Source organism: Macrotis lagotis, chromosome X, assembly GCF_037893015.1.
Source record: "Macrotis lagotis isolate mMagLag1 chromosome X, bilby.v1.9.chrom.fasta, whole genome shotgun sequence".
NCBI classification, from domain to species: Eukaryota; Metazoa; Chordata; class Mammalia; order Peramelemorphia; family Peramelidae; genus Macrotis; species Macrotis lagotis.
Genome location: NC_133666.1, coordinates 20,415,593 through 20,437,694, shown reverse-complemented (window position 1 = coordinate 20,437,694; position 22,102 = coordinate 20,415,593). Strand labels below are relative to the sequence as shown.

The following is a 22,102-nucleotide window of genomic DNA, read 5'->3' as shown; positions in this document are numbered from 1 at the left end:
GTTGAAACTAGTCAGTTCCTTACATATTCACCAAAGTTATTGATATTGGGAAGTGGATAATGGACTGAAGAAAGGGTATTGACATTGCTTATAATAATGTTACAGAAAAAATCTAACTTCTCAAATGAGACCATGAGTGGTGTTAGTCAGCAAATACTTGACTTGTCAGCCCATCAACAGTACTAATTCGGAATTTATACTCATTTGTGAAATCTTACGGTGAACTATATTGAAAGATCATGAATATTATTGCTTCATAAACAAAGCAGAGAAAAGCAGTGGAGGGCAAGGACACTTTAAAGAAAATTTGACCAGTAGAACTTTTGTTTGTTTCTTTTTGTTTGTTTTCTAAATTTGATACTCAGTAAGTATCAAAGGTCTGAGGCTGGATTTGAACTTAGGTTCTCCTGTCTCCAGGGCTGGTGCTGTGCCACCCAGCTGCTCCCTGGTTCAGTAGTCTGCAGGAGAGGCATGCCAAGGGTATTTAAAAATGAAAATGGAGGAACACCAAATAGAATAAAGGTGGAAAAGGGAATATCAGACTTTTTATAACAAATGTTCATCCTTCAAGGACAGTGTATTTACATGATGGCCCACATTTTTACAATCACACAAATTGAGAAAGCTATAGAAGTACTAGTGTGTCATTTGGTAGAGCAAAATGACACCAGTATGGTATTACCTGGGTGTACATGATAATCATTCAAGACTCTGAAATATATAACACATGAAATTTTGATTTATGACTTCCTGATCATATATATTAGATGAAGTACAAAATGAGACAAATGTTTCCTGCTATGATAGAGGAGATCCAGAACAGAGTCTTAAGTTGGTTGATTCCCTACAAAGGGTGAAGTTATACAAATGTCTTCATTCACCAAGGTTATTGTGCTACTCACATCAAGTCCTAGAATGTTGGAGGTTCTCTTGCACTATGTCCAAAACTAACAAAAAGTTAGAGTTAACTATGTATACAGTGAAAGCTAAGTGGATGAAGAATTTCTCTTGCCCAGATTATGACAATCAAATTGAATGGGCAACCCCTAGGATTTGTCTTTGTGTATGTGGAGCAATATAAATGGAGTTAAACCCAAATTAACTAGAAGAGTGAAACTAGATTATCTTGAGGAAATTTCAAAACTTCTTTAAAGTATATCCCTGTGGTAAGTTTTTAGGATGATGTGGACAAGAACACAGAGACAGGAATAGAAAGGTTGAATTTTGCATCATTCCAGGGAACACAAAATCAGTGAAATATTTGAGGCTTTTTGTTGTTGAATAGGTTACTTGGTTAGAATGTTAAGTCAGTCAGTCATTTCTTTGATCTACAACTGTACCATTTAGAATAATAGAATTGAAAGTGACTATATTTTTAAATTTTTTTCTTTAGAAAGATTTTTATTAATTTTGAGTTTTACAATTTCTCCCCCATTCTTGCTTCCCTTCCCTCACCCTCCACAGAAGGCATTCTGTTAGTTTTTACATTGTTTCCATGGTATGCATTGATCTCAGGTGAATGTGATGAGAGAGAAATCACATCCTTAAGGAAGAAAAAAAGTATAAGAGATTGCAAAATTACATACTAAGATAATGGTTTTTTTTCTTTTTTTCCTAAATTGAAGGTAATAGTCTTTTGGTCTTTGTTCAAACTCCACAATTCTTTCTCTGGACACAGATGGTATTCTCCATTGCAGACAGCCCAAAATTGTCCCTGGTTGTTGCACTGATGGAATGAGCGAGTCCATCAAGGCTGATCATCACCCCCATGCTGCTGTTAGGGTGTACAGTGTTTTTCTGGTTCCGCTCATCTCACTCAGCATCAGTTCATACAAATCCTTCCAGGCTTCCTTGAATTCCCTTCCCTCCTGGTTTCTAATAGAACAGTAGTTTTCCATGACATACATATACCACAGTTGAAAGTGACTTTAGATGTCATTTAATCAATACATAAATCTTTTTTGCATGATCCTTAGTCTTTGCTCCAATATTTCTCTGATAGGAAGCTTCATTATTTTTGGTGGCACCTCATTCTATTGATTCTATTGCTTGTACAGCTCTAGTTGTTAGGTATTTCCCCTCGATACTCCCCCCCTCCTTTTTTGTTAAATTAAAAATAAAACAAAACAAAAATAACTTGTACTCTTAACTTCCAGGGCCATGAACTGTACTTTTCATACTGGCTACCATCTTATGGATATATATGTTCATTAGTCTGAAGGGAACCTGGTGAGAGAGTATGATCATTACTGCCATTAGCAGGAAAAACTCCTTTCACATGTGGAGGACAGTAATAAACTTAAAAAACAGTTTGTTTTAGTAATAATTGTAAATGAAATAACCTTTTTTGGAGTAGCTAGAAGGTTAAAACATGCAGCAAAAACTATAAAGCAATTCATTTTCTTTATCTTTGTCATTTGTCATAGATATTGAGATAAGTTGTTTAGAAGAAAAAAGCAAGAGAGATCAGTACACACAGTTGGTGTTATCCTGTTTGGTAAGTATGTCCTTTAGAAAATCGTTTCTTTACTGAATGTGATTTAATTTAGAATGTGATACTGCTGGTCTCTTAATTTTCCATGTTAATATGAGCCATGGAATGACAGTAGGTAATCTGATAATTTCCAAATCAAATTTGGCTTTGTAATGCATATGTGCTTATATTTTTGGCTATATCTGACATATTAAAAAATTCATAGCACTAAACAGCAGTGTAAACGCTAATTAATACCTGATTAAGGAAGGGAGTGATTAAAATCTTTTTGCTTAGTTCCTTCTTGATTCCCATTCTTATGGAGGAGACAACATGGTAATAAGTAGATATATGATTGGAATTCCCATTCTTCTGACTCCTAGGCCAGTGCTCTATCAAATGCCTTTCATTTTAGGTATATAATAAATGCAAAATTAACTTGCAGAGCTATTTTGTTTTTATATCAGTCTCTTTTTTTACCTTTACAAAAACTTTTTGATTAGTGGTCTTAAATTTGTTTTGCTTTCCTCCTTATACTTCCCCTCCCTTCCTCCCTACCCCCAATTGAAAAAGAAGAAAACAGAATAGCAAGGGACAGCTAGGTGGATAGAGAAATTGGAGTCAGGAGGGATGGGAGTTCGAATCCAGCCTCAGGTACGTGACACTTATTAGCTGAGTGACCTTGGGCAAGTCTTCTAACCCTGATTGCCTTACATCTAGAGTCATTTCCAGTTGTCCTGATTCATATCTGATCACTGGACCCAGATGGCCCCGGAAGAGAAAGTAAGGCCTGTGACTTAGCATAGCATCCCCTCACTCAAATCCAATTCATGTGCTTGTCATAGCATCAGCTCCCTGATGTCATGGTCTTCTTAGAGAACGAAGGATAAAACTTAGAAATTCAAGGTGACGTGGGAGATCATTTTAAGCATGGGGCACAAATATTGCAAATGCAGAGTTGGTAGATGCAGTGTTATCTTGAGGAATAGAAAGTTGGCCAGTCTAACTGGATTTTGGGAGTGATCATACAGCTTATGCAAAGGACCTATTTGAATTCTACCTTTTTGTTTGTCATTTTCAAGTATGGTAATGATAAAGTCATGCTATTTGTACTGGAGTGTGTAGAGGAAATGTTAAAAAATTCTTAAACAGTAGATAAAATAAGCATTTCTATATACCAGATAGAATAGAAAGAGAGCAAATGAAACTGTAACTCTCAGTTGTGTACAGCTGCTTTTCATTTTGGTTATATAATGAAAAATTGCAGAACTGTTCTGTTTTTCTGTTTCTTTCAGTCACTTTCTCTACCTTTAAAAAAATCTTTTAGTGATGGTCTTAAAAGTTTTTTTTTGGGGGGGGGCAGCTAGGTGGCTCAGTGGATAGAGCACCAGTCCTGAAGTCAGGAGGACCTGAGTTCAAATCCTACCTCAGACACTTAATAATTGCCTAGCTGTGTGACCTTGGATAAGTCACTTTAACCCCATTGCCTTAAATAAATAAAAAAATAGACATTTTTTAAAAAAAGCTTTTTTTGGCTTCCCTCTTTTTTTCTTTTTCTTTTCAAAATTTATTTAAGGCAGTGGGGTTAAGTGATTTGCTCAGTTACCAACACAGCTAGGCAATTATTAAGTGTCTAAGACTGAATTTGAACTCGAGTCCTCCTGACTCCAGGGCTGCTGCTCTAAGTACTGCACCACCCAGCTGCCCTGTCTTTCCTCTTTTTATTTCCTCTTTTCTTCCTACTCCTAATTGAAAAATAAGAAAACTAAATCTCTTATAACAAATATGCATAGTTAAACAAAATATCTAGCTTTGGCATTGTCTAAAATGGTATGCCTTATTCTAACCTCTGACTCCGCCTATTTGTCAGGGGATCAGTAGCATGCTTCGTCTTTAGTCCTCTGGAATGTTGGTTGACCATTGCATTGATCTGAGTGAGAAAATCTCAGTGGCCCTTCCTTTTCCATTTTTACTCAGTTATAGATTTGTTGCTAAATAAAACTAAACAGGAGAAGAGACTATGACAGAAGCTGAAAAGCAAAGCGCTTATGTACGTACCCCTGATGATTTTAATATTAAAAATTTTCTGTTCCTATTTGGAAAATTGAGAGTTTATTAAATAACTGATAACTTTTCAGCACTGCTATTATGTTGTTTTCTTAGTCCCTGTAAAGACTGCTTTGTAAGTGAGACTGCTTTTTAACAACATTCTTTTTGTTGGTATTTTATTAAATTAACACCCATGCATGGTGATGAAGACATATCCACCTATATACTTGTAGTTGATATGTTGAATAATGTGTAACAAGGTTCTATTCCTTTTACGTGTATACATTTTCAGTAGAAGTGTCCAAGCCATGTATTTCCTAGATCGTATTAGAACAAGTTTTAGTTAAAATATCCAGTGTGAGAAAATAATTTTGGAAAGTTTCTTTGGACATAATTGATATTAAATTTGCTAATATATATTTTTTCTGAATCTTTAAAAAGGCATTTTCCCAAAGAACTGAGATATTTAAAAAAGTGATAATTTATCTACATTTTAATAAAATTATCAAAAAATGATCCATATTATTAGAATATTTTTTTATTGTTTTAAATATATTTTTATATAAATAAGATTTTCATAGCATATACAAAGGTAGCATTCCAATACTGGAAATGAGAAACGTGCCTCTCCATGTTGTAATAGATTTTAACTTGTGGTTTATTAGAATGTTTGGTTAAGATGAGTTTCATTTTAACTAGAATTTCACCTTAATACTTAAAATTTGTAGACTGCATATGGCAAATTTTTTCTTGACTATTTTCATAAATACCAGATATCTTTTTTTTTTTGTCTTTTGAATTAAATTACTTAAAAGTCAAAATTGTGTTTCATGGTTTTTTGTGATGGGTCTCTGTATGGATACGTACACACTGAGTTTTTTATTTTATTTTTTAATTTTCTAGAGTTTCTAGAGTTAAAAATGTCTTGAAATCATATAGAATGAAATATAGCCTCGAAAACTTAAAAAATAACATTTTTTACACCACTCTTCTCTTATGTAGTATTTAGTTTCAGACACAATATTAAAGGAGCGTTTGGATCCAGAAACCTTGGAATCTTTAGGTCTTATTAAGCAGTCCCAACAATTCAATCAAAAATCTGTTAAAATCAAGACAAAACTTTTGTAAGTATGCCATGTTGTAGATTAAGTGATAGAGTTAAATTTATATTTTTAGTTCATAATTTGTGTATATTGGTTATTTTAAAGACCAGGGTATTTGCTATTTTTAATCTTTACCTTCTTAAAGTAGATAAAGTTACATCAGTAGTTAAAATTTTCCTCTGATAATATAAAGCTATTATTGAATTAAAATTATTTCTATTGTTTTTAATTTTAACAAAATATTAACTATAATGTAATTACAAAAGAAAGATAGTATATTTCTTTCAGTGTCCTGCCTGGTGTTATATTTTGAATTTCAGTGTAATGATTTCATCATCATATAAGAAAAAGTTAATATTTTTCTTGACAATCTTTTTTATCCCCTCTTTATGAAAATCTTACCAATGTTAAGATTACAATTTACACCCACAAATAATTTGTTTGATAACTTAACTATTTTTATCTATTTCAGTTATAAGCAGCAAAAATTCAATCTCTTACGAGAAGAGAACGAAGGTTATGCAAAACTGATTGCAGAATTGGGGCAGGATTTGTCTGGAAATATCACTAGTGACTTAATTTTAGAAAATATCAAATCTTTAATAGGTAAGGCACATACACAGCCTTTGATATTTGTATTCTGAAAGAGCTTTTTTTTTATTGCCAATGATTTTCCATAGAGAATGGCCTTAAATTAATGCATTCCATATGCTTTTTTTTTTTTTTAAACCTCTTACTGCTTGGAGTGAGTGTACTATCTATAGTGGATAGAGTGTTGAACCTTAGTTCAGGGCCTTCCTCTGACACAACTATGTCACCAGACAAGTCACTTAACCTCTCAGCCTCGGTTTTTTGGGTATGTAAAATGGGGATAATGATACCTATAATTATTATAATACCTTACTATATAATAATACCTTACAGGGTTATTAAGAGGTTCAAAGTAGAGATTTTGTGAAGTGCTTTGCAAAGTTTAAATCTTTACATGGTTCATTATCATCCTATCATTGAAGTATTGAAGTAGACTGATGCTTTTCAGTTATTTAGAGAACTCTCAGGTGGGCACATCAGCACCTTTTCTGCAACTTCTAGTCTTACAGTACTAAACTTAGGGCACTAAGAACTTAAGGTACTTGCCTAGGTTCATACAAGTATGTGTCAGAGGCAGAACTTGAAACCAGATTTTCCTGATTGCGATCAGCTCTCTCTAGTAGGCTTTATTTTCTTCATTCTCATTACTCAATTAAAAAAAAAAAACCTAAAAGTCCTAAGCCCTTTATTTTCCTTCTCCCCTCTTTAGTCCTGGGCAGAAGACAGGTTATTCATTTTCCTTTTATTCAAAGGTGGCCTTCCTTTTAATTTACAGTTGTCTAAAAATATTATTTTGAGAATGGGATCCATAGACTTCAGACTGCCAAGGAGTCCATGGTACTAAAAAGTTTAAAAAATACTTCTCTGGGGGCGGCTAGGTGGCGTAGTGGATAAAGCACCGGCCTTGGAGTCAGGAGTACCTGGGTTCAAATCCGGTTTCAGACACTTAATAATTACCTAGTTGTGTGGCCTTGGGCAAGCCACTTTAACCCTATTTGCCTTGAAAAAAAAAACCTAAAAAAAAATACTTCTCTGGAGTCATTCAGGATCAGGGTTGAACTTTTCACTTAGACCTAAGGAATTTAGCTATTCTACATATAAAGGAGATAGATTATGCCTTCTTGAAAGTTTGAAGGACATGAAAGAATAGCAATGACAGGAGATAAAGTCTAGTGACTAGGTGTTCAGAGTTATGAGAAGGCTTTCTCTTTTATCTCCTACAGTTAGAGCTCTTACTCAAAGGTAGCAAAATCAAAGTTGCTGTTTTTTTTTTTTTTCCAAGTTTGCTGGGTAGCCATTTTGTTCTAATCACACATTTGCATAAAATACCATTGCTTAGTCCTTTTCTCTTAAGAATTTAATTTTGCCCTTAGTTACTATAATATCTTATTTTTTTGCTTTATGAAATTCCTTGACTCTTAGTGGTTCATGTGTACATTCATCTAATGTTAATAAGTTTACAGTGATTATGCTTGTTGCTCTGACGGTCATGATAACCTTATTCCCATTCTGTATTACAATAGGCTGGTTTGAATATTATGGAAGCCCTCTACTGTGGCTTGAAAAGGGTCTTATTTATATAAACAGATACCGGGGCAGGGCAAAGAGCATTTTTCAGACTTAGATACCTTATGTACTCTAAACAGTTGTTAATAGATAAAAGTTTTTCAGAAAAAAAACAAGTTTAAGGATTATTGTTAACTGAGTTTTCCATCCATAAAAAATGACTTCTTACTCATTAGAACAATTTTAAAGTTTTAAACATTTGTTTCGGTTAGTTTGTCTCCTTTTATGTTAATTTTTGATCTTGAGTTATTAATTGAGCTAATATCACTTAAATTATTTAATTAGAAACCTATATTTCTCTTGGAAACTATATAATCTCATTCAGATGAAAAATGTATCGGGTCCTTATTGCTAAATCATTTGACTGTGCATTATATTTGGAAGTGAATGGATGATAACATAGATGTAACAATTTCACTAGAATTTGTAACATTAATAAAGGAGAACAATATTCATATTTCAGTTATACATTTGTATTCAAGTAAAAACTTTAATAGTCAGTAATCCACTATAATTCCAAAGTACTTAAGAAGTATAACTCCCTGTTAGTCTAATTTTTTTCACACGATTATGTGTTCATCTTTGTGTGTGTCCATAAGCTACTATTTACTTATGAAAAATAGTTGACCATATATCTCAACCTTGATTTCTTAAGGTGATTACTCAGGGATTTAAGTTTTCATATTTGAAAAATAATATTTTCAGAAATTTAACTTGACATTTCACTGAGGAAGGGAAAAAAAGTAGATAGAGCATGTTTCCATATGAACTGTTCTGTGTTACTGGGTTTTGAAGACCCTGGTTTTTACTTACCTGTGGGGTTGTTTTTAAAATGAGGAAAAATAGAGAGTTTTTTTTCCCCTTAGTCTTTTAAGAAATAGTTTTAGAGAACCATTCTACTTGGTTAAAGAAAATTCACAACTTAACGATAAGAATAGTATTTTTGAATCCTAATTTTTTGTATTGTGATTTGGATTTGCGTCTTCTAATAACTGAAGTACCACCTGATTAGTGGTAGTTGGATGACTTTTCAAAGTAATGTCTCACATAATTTTAATTTTTAATCTTCCTTAGGCTAGGAATAGCATAGCATTAGCCTCACTTTGTGCCCATTATTTTGTATGATTAAGTTGTCACTGCTTTTACAAGAAATGATGTTCAATTAATTATGATTTATTGACCCTATTATATCTGTTATAGGATGCTTTAATCTGGACCCAAACAGAGTTCTGGATGTCATTTTAGAAGTCTATGAATGCAGACCCGAATATGATGAGTTTTTTGTACCTTTAATAGAATCCTATATGTGTATGTGTGAACCTCAAACACTTTGTCATATTCTAGGGTTCAAATTCAAGTTTTATCAGGTATTATTTATATGTATATCTTATAATTTAACTGATTTATAATGTGTGTAAATCTTAGATTTAAATTTTTTCTTAAATTTTAAATGGTATTGATTGAGGTTTAATATAAGCCCTATTTTAATACTTTTAGTTTTATTCTTTTGGTCTCCTAATTATGATAGGAAAAATCTGTAATTTGCAGCTGAAGAACCATCCCAGTGGGCTGCTGGTTATTTTACTTTAATAAAAATCATTTTTCCTTGGGGGCCCCTGGAAGGCAGTAGAGGGGGGAAATGGAACATCCACGAAAAAAGTTAAATAAAAAAATCTCCAAATCTGAGAGAAGGTAGAGATTTGTGAGGAACGATTGGAAATGTAGAAACAGAAGAAGAATATCAAAAATTCTTTGGAGAGAGGGAGAAAGACCAGAGAAGAAAAGTATTTGCTTCTCTTACTAGCAGTCAGGGGAATCTACTCTCTTCTCTGATCATCTTAAGAGAAAAGAGTGACAAATATTTTAGAGTAAAATAGGCCCAGGACCTATTGGATATAGAGATAGAAAGATAATAGTACTCTGGTTCACTTGATTATGTTCTCATTGTTATCTATAAATTTTACTGAAATTATGCCATTTTATTTATATTAAGTATCCCCTTCAAAAATTCTAGTTCTTTAATCTACCTTTGAATTAGATATTTTTGGTCTAATTTATCTTTATTGATGGTCATGGCATTACTAATAGTGTCTGACTTCATATAAGTACTTAAAGTTTTGTAAAATAAGTTTTTAATTTAGGCTTCTTCAGATTCTGTTCCTTCTACTGGATCATACTGTATGTAGGTGAAAGATTGCACTTTGATTTTAGTGGTTCTTTTGTTACAAGGCATTCATTAATTTTTTTTTCTTTTTTCTGTTTTAGGAACCAAATGGAGAAACGCCAGCCTCTTTATATAGAGTTGCAGCAATACTTTTGCAGTATGATCTTATTGATTTAGACGATCTTTATGTTCATGTAAGTTATTTAGACCTAAGAGAAAATCTGCCCATCATGCAGTTGGGAAGTAAGAAGGGGGACCCATGTAGGACTGACTAAAATTGACTAAAGTTGTTTAGATTCAAGGAAGATAAACACAGTACTTGGTAGCATTTGACTTGTTAGTCCTTGTAGGTTATTACTTTATGTTTACAAATTAAACTTTGGGTCTGTGCAGAGATGACTAAGCTCAATAATGCAGTACACTTAAAGCTAGAGATATATAGACTGACCTCAGACCAGGGCTGCCTTTTGACATTAGGGAATATTCTTTAATATTATTATTATTTAATATTCCCTCTTAATGCAAATGCTAAATCTGTGACTTTAAACTATATGATGGTTACTTTGGTAGGTCTATGGTTTAGGAATTTACCTTAGCAAACTGGGATTTATGAGTATATTTTCTTGGATTATGATAACATTTATGTGTCCTATCCCTTGAAACTCAACATATCTATAACATAACTCATATTTACTTCCCCTGAGTAGCAGTGAATTCTCCTGTCTGTTACTAATAAACCAATTCTTAGACTTTTTCAAGTTTTTAATATTCGAGACAAAAGCTTATTTTAGAATCCTTTAAACTGACAGATAAGCCATTTAAAACTCAGAATCACTAAATCTTTTTAAATTAGTCCAAAGTAAGTCAATATAATCCTTTAGAGGCAATAAAGGAAAATTAATAAAACACCCAGTTAGGAGGGAAATGGAAAACTATAGGTATAAGTATAGGTGGGACTTGTAATTTTGAATGCATTGTGTACCTATTCTTTATGAAGTCCTAAAAATCATAGATTTAAAGCTGTTAAGATCCTTAGAGGTCATCTAGTCAAGCTTTCTTATTTTATAAAGGAGAAAATTAGAAGGGTTAAGTGATTTGTCTGTAATGTCATGCCTAGTAAATAGCACAGCAGAGTCAGTTTTTGAGCTCAGGTCTTATGATTATGAATCCAGTGCTCTTCTGTCTCTATACCGATTCACTCTATCTCCATTTCTTAGATAAGGAAACTGATACTTAGAGAGATCAAGTGATTTGTCCAGGGTTACATAACTAATAAGTGTTGGAGGTAGGATTTGAATCCAATTCTCAACTGATTTGAAGACCAGCATTCTTACGACTACCCTATGCTGCTCTTGGGCTTTTGGAGAAATTTTTGGAAGTTCTTAAGAATTCATTTCTGGCTTTTTGATGAAATGGGCAGGTAATTGGGATTATCCCTTTTACATAATTTTAATTCTTATTTGTATAGCTTCTTCCAGTGGATAATACCATTCTTGATGAGCACAAACAAGAAATTGTGGAAGCCAAGCAGATTGTTAGAAAACTTACCATGGTTGTCTTGTCCTCTGAAAAGATGGATGAGAAAGAAAAAGAAAAGGAAAAAGAGGAGGAGAAAACAGATAAGGTACTTAAAGTATACTAAAACAGAATTAAGCATTGCACTTTAATTTTAATCCAAGAAGAAGAATTCTCATCAATGGTATCAATTTATGGGCTTAAAAATTCATAAAAGTATTCTTGCTGCCAATGAAACCCTGTATTTTTGGGGGACATTGCTAACTTTTAAAATTGACTGTTTTTCAAATCTCTTTAACAGCTTTCCAAAATTGCTGATCACATTTTTTTCCTTGAAACTTAAAAAAGTAGTATTTATGAAATAACCTTTAAATGAAATTCAAAGGTTTTAGATATTTGTGGTAGATGTGAACTAAGATAAATGGTGATAAACTGGTTTAATTCAAGTCTACAAGTAATTTTAAAAGCAGGTGAGAAAACATTTCATCTTCCCCAGATAATAAGGAATAATAGGAAGATTTTTATATGGTAAAAATCTCCATTTAAATGTTATCAAACTAGCAGAATTCTTTTGGCAATCAATCTACTTTTAGCTTGAGGCAAATTACCAACATATCCCCTGATATTGGGAGTTTATTTAAGAAAACACAACTTAGAGATTGTGCTGAACCCCAGAAACAACTTTTTAAAAAATAAAATTCAGTGCTAGTAAGTGTCATAATTGTTAACCTGGAGATAATGCAGAATCCTCAATTATCAAAAAGATTCATGTCCTTAAGGCAGGAAAGTATGCAAATTGGGCTTTTAACCAAAACGTTACTTAGGTAACCAGTTCATTTGATAAGAGCATTATTTCCCTGAATCAAGAAAATGTAATACTACTATAATTGTAGAGTAATGAAGACTTTGGTATCAACATAATTACCTTATTAATTTCTTGATACAGTTTTTGTCATTTAAAAAAATTAGCTAAAGCCCTTAATGATACTTTTATTAAAATAACTTTTGGAAAGTTTATTTTTCTTATTAATCTTTTAAAATCAATTATAGTTTCTGTTTTTTAAGGAACCCAGTTTATATTTCAAGCATGAAAATGGTTATGGATCTTAGTAGAAAATGTATCCTGATTTTTTTTTGTCTTTTTCTTTGTTTTTAGCCACCTGACAATCAGAAACTTGGTTTATTAGAAGCTCTTTTAAAGATTAGTGATTGGCAACATGCAGAGAACATTATGGAACAGATGCCTCCATTCTATGCTTCTTCACACAGGCCAATTGCCATTGCTCTTTGCCAGCTTATCCATGTAACTCTTGACCCCCTCTACCGAAGGTATATTATTACATTCTTTATTAAATGTTGAAGAAATCCTTTAGAACAGTAACAGATATTATTTGTTTTGTCAAATTGTACATTATGTTAACTTGAAATGAAACATGCGTAGTGTAGAATTTTTATTAAGGAAAATGATTAACTAGTGATCAAATGTTCTCTTCTCATCTAAACCAGGGTTTAAGCACATTTATATACCAAGAAATTTAAGTCATAGTGATACCTAGACGCTAGATCTTTGAGGAGAGTGGAAACTTGTTTCTCTTCCTTTTCTTTCCATTTTTCTTTATTTTCTCTTTCCTAAGGTCTGTGTCTGTTGTCATCTACCTCTTTCTCATATTAAATAGCTCTGCAGGCTGCTGTTGTTACCATTGCCATCTAAACCTTTGCTATTCTTCAGTTTTTTGATAGTGCCAGGAGTACTGTGGAACTGCTTAGGAGCAATAGCCTCAGAGTCTTTATTTTGTATCCTATAAAGATATTATTTTTCTTTATTGCTATTTATGTTATGAGGAAGCATTCTGGGCTTATGAATTTGCCTCAAATTACATATATAATTTGACCCCCTTCCCCTTTATCTCCCCAATAGTTAGTTTAGAAAGCACCTGGGTTGAAAAGCATTAACACTTGATTAACCTATAGTTCTACGTAATCTTTTTCGGCTTTCTATGCCATTTGAGGCCTATTCCTTATTTTTTTCTTGATATTTGTTATGTTTTTTTGCACTATGTAAATAGATCTTTGATCTACTATTCTAATAAAATAAAATTGTGGGGGATATATAATATAGAAGGTATAAAGTAACTTATTGATGTAAAGTAAATATGAACTAGAAATTTTAAACTGGTGTAGGTTTCCCCTATGGTATAAAAATTGTTTTATTTCTTGTTCTTTTAGAGTTGGAGTACCTAAAGGTGCTAAAGGATCATTTGTTGCTCTGTTACAAAACAAACGAGCTCCAAAACAGGCAGAGAGTTTTGAAGATATGAGAAAAGAAGTATTCAACATGCTTTGTCAGCTTGGTCCTCACCTTTCTCATGATCCCATTTTGTTTGCCAAAGTAGTACGCTTAGGAAAAGCATTTATGAAAGAGGTTTGTAAGATTTCTCTTCTAAGAAAATCATTTCTTATGTAGAAATTTTCTGTTCTTAGATTGTATTGAAAGTGTTTCTAACCCTGAAAATAGAATATAACAGTCTAATTTTTAAAAAGCTGTGCTTGGGGGAATTAAGTCTGAAGTACAATAGGTAAATCAAATCTTACATAAACTCACACTGGATAAAATATTACACCAACAAACTATACTTTGGAATAGTTATTCTTTATTTCTTTATTTTTTTGCAACACAGTGGGGTTAAGTGGCTTGCCCCAGGCCACACAGCTAGGTAATCATCAAGTGTCTGAGGTCGGATTTGAACTCAGGTATTCCTGACTCCAGGCCCCGTGCTCTATCCATTACGCTACCTAGCTGCCCCTCTGTTATTTTCTTTTATTTTGAGGTAATTTTAGCTTCATCCGTATTTTCCATGATTTTCTTTGACTTTAAATTTTTTCTGAGTTGATCTTAAGTGGCAAAAAGAACATTTTAGTTATTTGATAAAATAATGCTGGAGAAATGAAAAACTTTTTTTTCCATAGCTGCTGTTAAACTTACAGGGAGACTTATAACAAACTATAGTACATTTTTAGCCACTTATTATGTATTGCCCACCATTTATGTTTCTGTGGATAAATATATTCTGATTTCTAAACTGATTTCTAAACTTCCAGAATAGCATTTTTGGGGAGATTATTATTTGCTCTTTGTGAACTACTTACTCATCTGTCCTTGGAGGGACGAGACCTGCTTCTGTTCTCTTAACCCTCCTGGTGTTCACTCTTTTATTTATTTATTTTTTTTTTGAATTATAAAGGTTTTATTTATTTTGAGTTTTAAAATTTTTTCCCTAATCTTACTCCCCCCCCTCAGAAGGCAAGTGGCCAGTCTTTACATTGTTTCCATGGTACACACTAATCCAAATTGAAGGTGACAAGGGAGAAATCATATCCTTAAGGAAAAAACATAAACTATAAGAGATAGCAAGACCAGACAATGATATATCAGTTCTTTTTCTAAATTAAAGGTCCAAAGTTCTTTCTCTGGATACAGATGGTATTCTCCATCACAGACAGTCCCAAATTGTCCCTGATTGTTGCACTGATGGAATGAGTGAATCCATCAAGGCTGATCATCACTCGCATGTAAACTAGTAAATTAGTCCTTGATCTTCCAGTTTGCTTATAGTATTATTTTTTATGTCTAAATCCTGTATCCATTTGGATCTTATTTCGGGATAGGGTGTGAGGTGTTGGTCTAATCCAAGTTTCTTTCGTACTAACTTCCAATTTTCGCAGCAGGTTTTATCGAAGAGAGTTTTTATCCGATAGCTGGACTCTTTGGGTTTATCAAACAGCAGATTACTATAATTGTTTCCTGCTATTACACCTAGTCTATTCCACTTGGTTCACCACTCTATGTCTTAGCCAATATCAGACAGTTTTGATGACTGATGCTTTATAATATAATTTTAGATCTGGTCAGAGTAAGCCACCCTCTTTTGTACTTTTTTCATTGAATCCCTGGAAATCCTTGACTTTTTATTTCTCCATATGAATTTACTTACAACTTTTTCTAACTCACTAGGGACATTTTCCCAGAATCATATTATTAATTACATAAAAATAAAACACCTTGGAAGACCAAGGAAGACAATTACACCAACAAATAATTAGGCAAAAGTTTAATAGACAGACTACCAGCCCTGGAGTCAGGAAGCACTGAGTTCAAACTCAGGCTCAAACACTTAGTAGCTGTGTGACCCTGGGAAAATTACCTTTTTTTTTCTGCCTGGGAAATTTATTTGTTTGTTGTTTGTTTTTTAAAGATTTTATTTATTTTGAGTTTTAAAATTTTTCCCCTGACCTTACTCACCTCCCCCACCCCCACAGCAGGTAATTTGTCAGTCTTTACATTGTTTCCATGGTATACATTGATCACAGCTGAATGTGATTAGAGAGGAAATCATACCCTTAAGGAAGAAAAATAAAGTATAAACGAGATCACAAAATTACATAACAGGTTGTTTTTCTAAATTGAAGGTAATAGTCTTTGGCCTTTGTTCAAGCTCCACAATTCTTTCTCTGGATACAGATGGCGTTCTCCATTGCAGACAGCCCAAAATTGTCCCTGATTTTTGTACTGATGGATTGAGTGAATCCATCAAGGTTGATCATCACCCGCATGTCGCTGTTAGGGTATACAGGGTTTTTCTGGTTCTGCTCATCTCACTTAGCATCAGTTCATGCAAATCCCTCCAGGCTTCCCTGAATTCCCATCTCTCCTGGTTTCTAATAGAATAGTGTTCCATGACATACATATACCACAGTTTGCTAAGCCATTCTCTAATTGAAGGACATTTAATTGATTTCCAATTCTTTGCCACCACAAACAGGGCTGATATTAATATTTTTGCGCAAGTGATGTTTTTAACCCTTTTTCATCATCTCTTCAGGGCATAGACCCAGTAGTGGTATTGCTGGCTCAAAGGGTATGCACATTTTTGATGCTCTTTGGGTGTAGTTCCCAATTGCTCTGCAGAAAGATGGGATGAATTCACAGCTCCACCACCAATGTTCCCACAACCCTTTCAACAATCATCATTGTCCTTTCTGGTCACATTGGCCAGTCTGAGAGGTGTGAGGTGGTACCTCAGAGAAGCTTTAATTTGCATTTCTCTAATAAGTAATGATTTAGAACAATTTTTCATATGGCTATGAATTGCTTTGATCTCCTCATGTGTATATTGCCTTTGCATATCCTTTGACCATCTGTCAATTGGGGAATGGCTTGTTTTTTTTAAAAATTTGGCTCAATTCTCTGTATATTTTAGAAATGATTCCTTTGTCAGAAACATTAGTTGTAAAGATTGTTTCCCAGTTTACTACATTTCTTTTGATCTTGGTTACAGTGGTTTTGCCTGTGCAAAAGCTTTTTACTTTAATGTAATCCAAAAAATCATCTAGTTTGTTTTTAGTGATGTTCTCCATCTCTTCCTTAGTCATGAAGTGCTTCCCTTTCCATAGATCTGACAGGTAAACTAGTCCTTGACCTTCTAGTTTGCTTATAGTATTTTTTATGTCTAAATCCTGTATCCATTTGGATCTTATTTCGGGATAGGGTGTGAGGTGTTGGTCTAATCCAAGTTTCTTTCGTACTAACTTCCAATTTTCGCAGCAGTTTTTATCGAAGAGAGTTTTTATCCGATAGCTGGACTCTTTGGGTTTATCAAACAGCAGATTACTATAATTGTTTCCTGCTATTACACCTAGTCTATTCCACTTGGTTCACCACTCTGTGTCTTAGCCAATATCAGACAGTTTTGATGACTGATGCTTTATAATATAATTTTAGATCTGGTCAGAGTAAGCCACCCTCTTTGTACTTTTTTTCATTGAATCCCTGGAAATCCTTGACTTTTTATTTCTCCATATGAATTTACTTACAACTTTTTCTAACTCACTAGGGACATTTTCCCAGAATCATATTATTAATTACATAAAAATAAAACCTTGGAAGACCAAGGAAGACAATTACACCAACAAATAATTAGGCAAAAGTTTAATAGACAGACTACCAGCCCTGGAGTCAGGAAGCACTGAGTTCAAACTCAGGCTCAAACACTTAGTAGCTGTGTGACCCTGGGAAAATTACCTTTTTTTTTCTGCCTGGGAAATTTATTTGTTTGTTGTTTGTTTTTTAAAGATTTTATTTATTTTGAGTTTTAAAATTTTTCCCCTGACCTTACTCACCTCCCCCACCCCCACAGCAGGTAATTTGTCAGTCTTTACATTGTTTCCATGGTATACATTGATCACAGCTGAATGTGATTAGAGAGGAAATCATACCCTTAAGGAAGAAAAATAAAGTATAAACGAGATCACAAAATTACATAACAGGTTGTTTTTCTAAATTGAAGGTAATAGTCTTTGGCCTTTGTTCAAGCTCCACAATTCTTTCTCTGGATACAGATGGCGTTCTCCATTGCAGACAGCCCAAAATTGTCCCTGATTTTTGTACTGATGGATTGAGTGAATCCATCAAGGTTGATCATCACCCGCATGTCGCTGTTAGGGTATACAGGGTTTTTCTGGTTCTGCTCATCTCACTTAGCATCAGTTCATGCAAATCCCTCCAGGCTTCCCTGAATTCCCATCTCTCCTGGTTTCTAATAGAATAGTGTTCCATGACATACATATACCACAGTTTGCTAAGCCATTCTCTAATTGAAGGACATTTAATTGATTTCCAATTCTTTGCCACCACAAACAGGGCTGATATTAATATTTTTGCGCAAGTGATGTTTTTAACCCTTTTTCATCATCTCTTCAGGGCATAGACCCAGTAGTGGTATTGCTGGCTCAAAGGGTATGCACATTTTTGATGCTCTTTGGGTGTAGTTCCCAATTGCTCTGCTGAAAGATGGGATGAATTCACAGCTCCACCACCAATGTTCCCACAACCCTTTCAACAATCATCATTGTCCTTTCTGGTCACATTGGCCAGTCTGAGAGGTGTGAGGTGGTACCTCAGAGAAGCTTTAATTTGCATTTCTCTAATAAGTAATGATTTAGAACAATTTTTCATATGGCTATGAATTGCTTTGATCTCCTCATCTGTATATTGCCTTTGCATATCCTTTGACCATCTGTCAATTGGGGAATGGCTTGTTTTTTTAAAAAATTTGGCTCAATTCTCTGTATATTTTAGAAATGATTCCTTTGTCAGAAACATTAGTTGTAAAGATTGTTTCCCAGTTTACTACATTTCTTTTGATCTTGGTTACAGTGGTTTTGCCTGTGCAAAAGCTTTTTACTTTAATGTAATCCAAAAAATCATCTAGTTTGTTTTTAGTGATGTTCTCCATCTCTTCCTTAGTCATGAAGTGCTTCCCTTTCCATAGATCTGACAGGTAAACTAGTCCTTGACCTTCTAGTTTGCTTATAGTATTATTTTTTATGTCTAAATCCTGTATCCATTTGGATCTTATTTCGGGATAGGGTGTGAGGTGTTGGTCTAATCCAAGTTTCTTTCGTACTAACTTCCAATTTTCGCAGCAGGTTTTATCGAAGAGAGTTTTTATCCGATAGCTGGACTCTTTGGGTTTATCAAACAGCAGATTACTATAATTGTTTCCTGCTATTACACCTAGTCTATTCCACTTGGTTCACCACTCTATGTCTTAGCCAATATCAGACAGTTTTGATGACTGATGCTTTATAATATAATTTTAGATCTGGTCAGAGTAAGCCACCCTCTTTTGTACTTTTTTTCATTGAATCCCTGGAAATCCTTGACTTTTTATTTCTCCATATGAATTTACTTGCAACTTTTTCTAACTCACTAGGGACATTTTCCCAGAATCATATTATTAATTACATAAAAATAAAACACCTTGGAAGACCAAGGAAGACAATTACACCAACAAATAATTAGGCAAAAGTTTAATAGACAGACTACCAGCCCTGGAGTCAGGAAGCACTGAGTTCAAACTCAGGCTCAAACACTTAGTAGCTGTGTGACCCTGGGAAAATTACCTTTTTTTTTCTGCCTGGGAAATTTATTTGTTTGTTGTTTGTTTTTTAAAGATTTTATTTATTTTGAGTTTTAAAATTTTTCCCCTGACCTTACTCACCTCCCACACCCCCACAGCAGGTAATTTGTCAGTCTTTACATTGTTTCCATGGTATACATTGATCACAGCTGAATGTGATTAGAGAGGAAATCATACCCTTAAGGAAGAAAAATAAAGTATAAACGAGATCACAAAATTACATAACAGGTTGTTTTTCTAAATTGAAGGTAATAGTCTTTGGCCTTTGTTCAAGCTCCACAATTCTTTCTCTGGATACAGATGGCGTTCTCCATTGCAGACAGCCCAAAATTGTCCCTGATTTTTGTACTGATGGATTGAGTGAATCCATCAAGGTTGATCATCACCCGCATGTCGCTGTTAGGGTATACAGGGTTTTTCTGGTTCTGCTCATCTCACTTAGCATCAGTTCATGCAAATCCCTCCAGGCTTCCCTGAATTCCCATCTCTCCTGGTTTCTAATAGAATAGTGTTCCATGACATACATATACCACAGTTTGCTAAGCCATTCTCTAATTGAAGGACATTTAATTGATTTCCAATTCTTTGCCACCACAAACAGGGCTGATATTAATATTTTTGCGCAAGTGATGTTTTTAACCCTTTTTCATCATCTCTTCAGGGCATAGACCCAGTAGTGGTATTGCTGGCTCAAAGGGTATGCACATTTTTGATGCTCTTTGGGTGTAGTTCCCAATTGCTCTGCAGAAAGATGGGATGAATTCACAGCTCCACCACCAATGTTCCCACAACCCTTTCAACAATCATCATTGTCCTTTCTGGTCACATTGGCCAGTCTGAGAGGTGTGAGGTGGTACCTCAGAGAAGCTTTAATTTGCATTTCTCTAATAAGTAATGATTTAGAACAATTTTTCATATGGCTATGAATTGCTTTGATCTCCTCATGTGTATATTGCCTTTGCATATCTTTTGACCATCTGTCAATTGGGGAATGGCTTGTTTTTTTAAAAAATTTGGCTCAATTCTCTGTATATTTTAGAAATGATTCCTTTGTCAGAAACATTAGTTGTAAAGATTGTTTCCCAGTTTACTACATTTCCTTTGATCTTGGTTACAGTGGTTTTGCCTGTGCAAAAGCTTTTTACTTTAATGTAATCCAAAAAATCATCTAGTTTGTTTTTAGTGATGTTCTCCATCTCTTCCTTAGTCATGAAGTGCTTCCCTTTCCATAGATCTGACAGGTAAACTAGTCCTTGACCTTCCAGTTTGCTTTTAGTATTTTTTATGTCTAAATCCTGTATCCATTTGGATCTTATTTCGGGATAGGGTGTGAGGTGTTGGTCTAATCCAAGTTTCTTTCGTACTAACTTCCAATTTTCGCAGCAGTTTTTATCGAAGAGAGTTTTTATCCGATAGCTGGACTCTTTGGGTTTATCAAACAGCAGATTACTATAATTGTTTCCTGCTATTACACCTAGTCTATTCCACTTGGTTCACCACTCTGTGTCTTAGCCAATATCAGACAGTTTTGATGACTGATGCTTTATAATATAATTTTAGATCTGGTCAGAGTAAGCCACCCTCTTTGTACTTTTTTTCATTGAATCCCTGGAAATCCTTGACTTTTTATTTCTCCATATGAATTTACTTACAACTTTTTCTAACTCACTAGGGACATTTTCCCAGAATCATATTATTAATTACATAAAAATAAAACCTTGGAAGACCAAGGAAGACAATTACACCAACAAATAATTAGGCAAAAGTTTAATAGACAGACTACCAGCCCTGGAGTCAGGAAGCACTGAGTTCAAACTCAGGCTCAAACACTTAGTAGCTGTGTGACCCTGGGAAAATTACCTTTTTTTTTTCTGCCTGGGAAATTTATTTGTTTGTTGTTTGTTTTTTAAAGATTTTATTTATTTTGAGTTTTAAAATTTTTCCCCTGACCTTACTCACCTCCCCCACCCCCACAGCAGGTAATTTGTCAGTCTTTACATTGTTTCCATGGTATACATTGATCACAGCTGAATGTGATTAGAGAGGAAATCATACCCTTAAGGAAGAAAAATAAAGTATAAACGAGATCACAAAATTACATAACAGGTTGTTTTTCTAAATTGAAGGTAATAGTCTTTGGCCTTTGTTCAAGCTCCACAATTCTTTCTCTGGATACAGATGGCGTTCTCCATTGCAGACAGCCCAAAATTGTCCCTGATTTTTGTACTGATGGATTGAGTGAATCCATCAAGGTTGATCATCACCCGCATGTCGCTGTTAGGGTATACAGGGTTTTTCTGGTTCTGCTCATCTCACTTAGCATCAGTTCATGCAAATCCCTCCAGGCTTCCCTGAATTCCCATCTCTCCTGGTTTCTAATAGAATAGTGTTCCATGACATACATATACCACAGTTTGCTAAGCCATTCTCTAATTGAAGGACATTTAATTGATTTCCAATTCTTTGCCACCACAAACAGGGCTGATATTAATATTTTTGCGCAAGTGATGTTTTTTAACCCTTTTTCATCATCTCTTCAGGGCATAGACCCAGTAGTGGTATTGCTGGCTCAAAGGGTATGCACATTTTTGATGCTCTTTGGGTGTAGTTCCCAATTGCTCTGCTGAAAGATGGGATGAATTCACAGCTCCACCACCAATGT

General features: G+C 34.2%; 1 protein-coding gene across 10 annotated transcripts in view; it reads left to right on the top strand.

Moving 5' to 3' along the window:
• The window catches only part of THOC2 (THO complex subunit 2), a 108,577-nt gene that overhangs the window by 19,880 nt on the left and 66,595 nt on the right, over positions 1–22,102 (top strand). For 9 of the 10 annotated variants that reach the window (XR_012471346.1, XR_012471347.1, XM_074200206.1 and 6 more), the window contains exons 5-12: positions 2,427–2,497; positions 5,525–5,646; positions 6,098–6,231; positions 8,983–9,149; positions 10,048–10,140; positions 11,415–11,570; positions 12,618–12,790; positions 13,688–13,883. Coding sequence is in view for 8 of the 10 variants with exons in the window: in XM_074200206.1 (XP_074056307.1) it covers positions 2,427–2,497; positions 5,525–5,646; positions 6,098–6,231; positions 8,983–9,149; positions 10,048–10,140; positions 11,415–11,570; positions 12,618–12,790; positions 13,688–13,883 (1,112 nt within the window). In the remaining 2 variants the exon portion in view is untranslated. Of the gene's footprint in view, positions 1–2,426; positions 2,498–4,450; positions 4,524–5,524; positions 5,647–6,097; positions 6,232–8,982; positions 9,150–10,047; positions 10,141–11,414; positions 11,571–12,617; positions 12,791–13,687; positions 13,884–22,102 lie in introns of those variants that run through there. The other variant, XM_074200204.1, reaches the window with a different exon arrangement.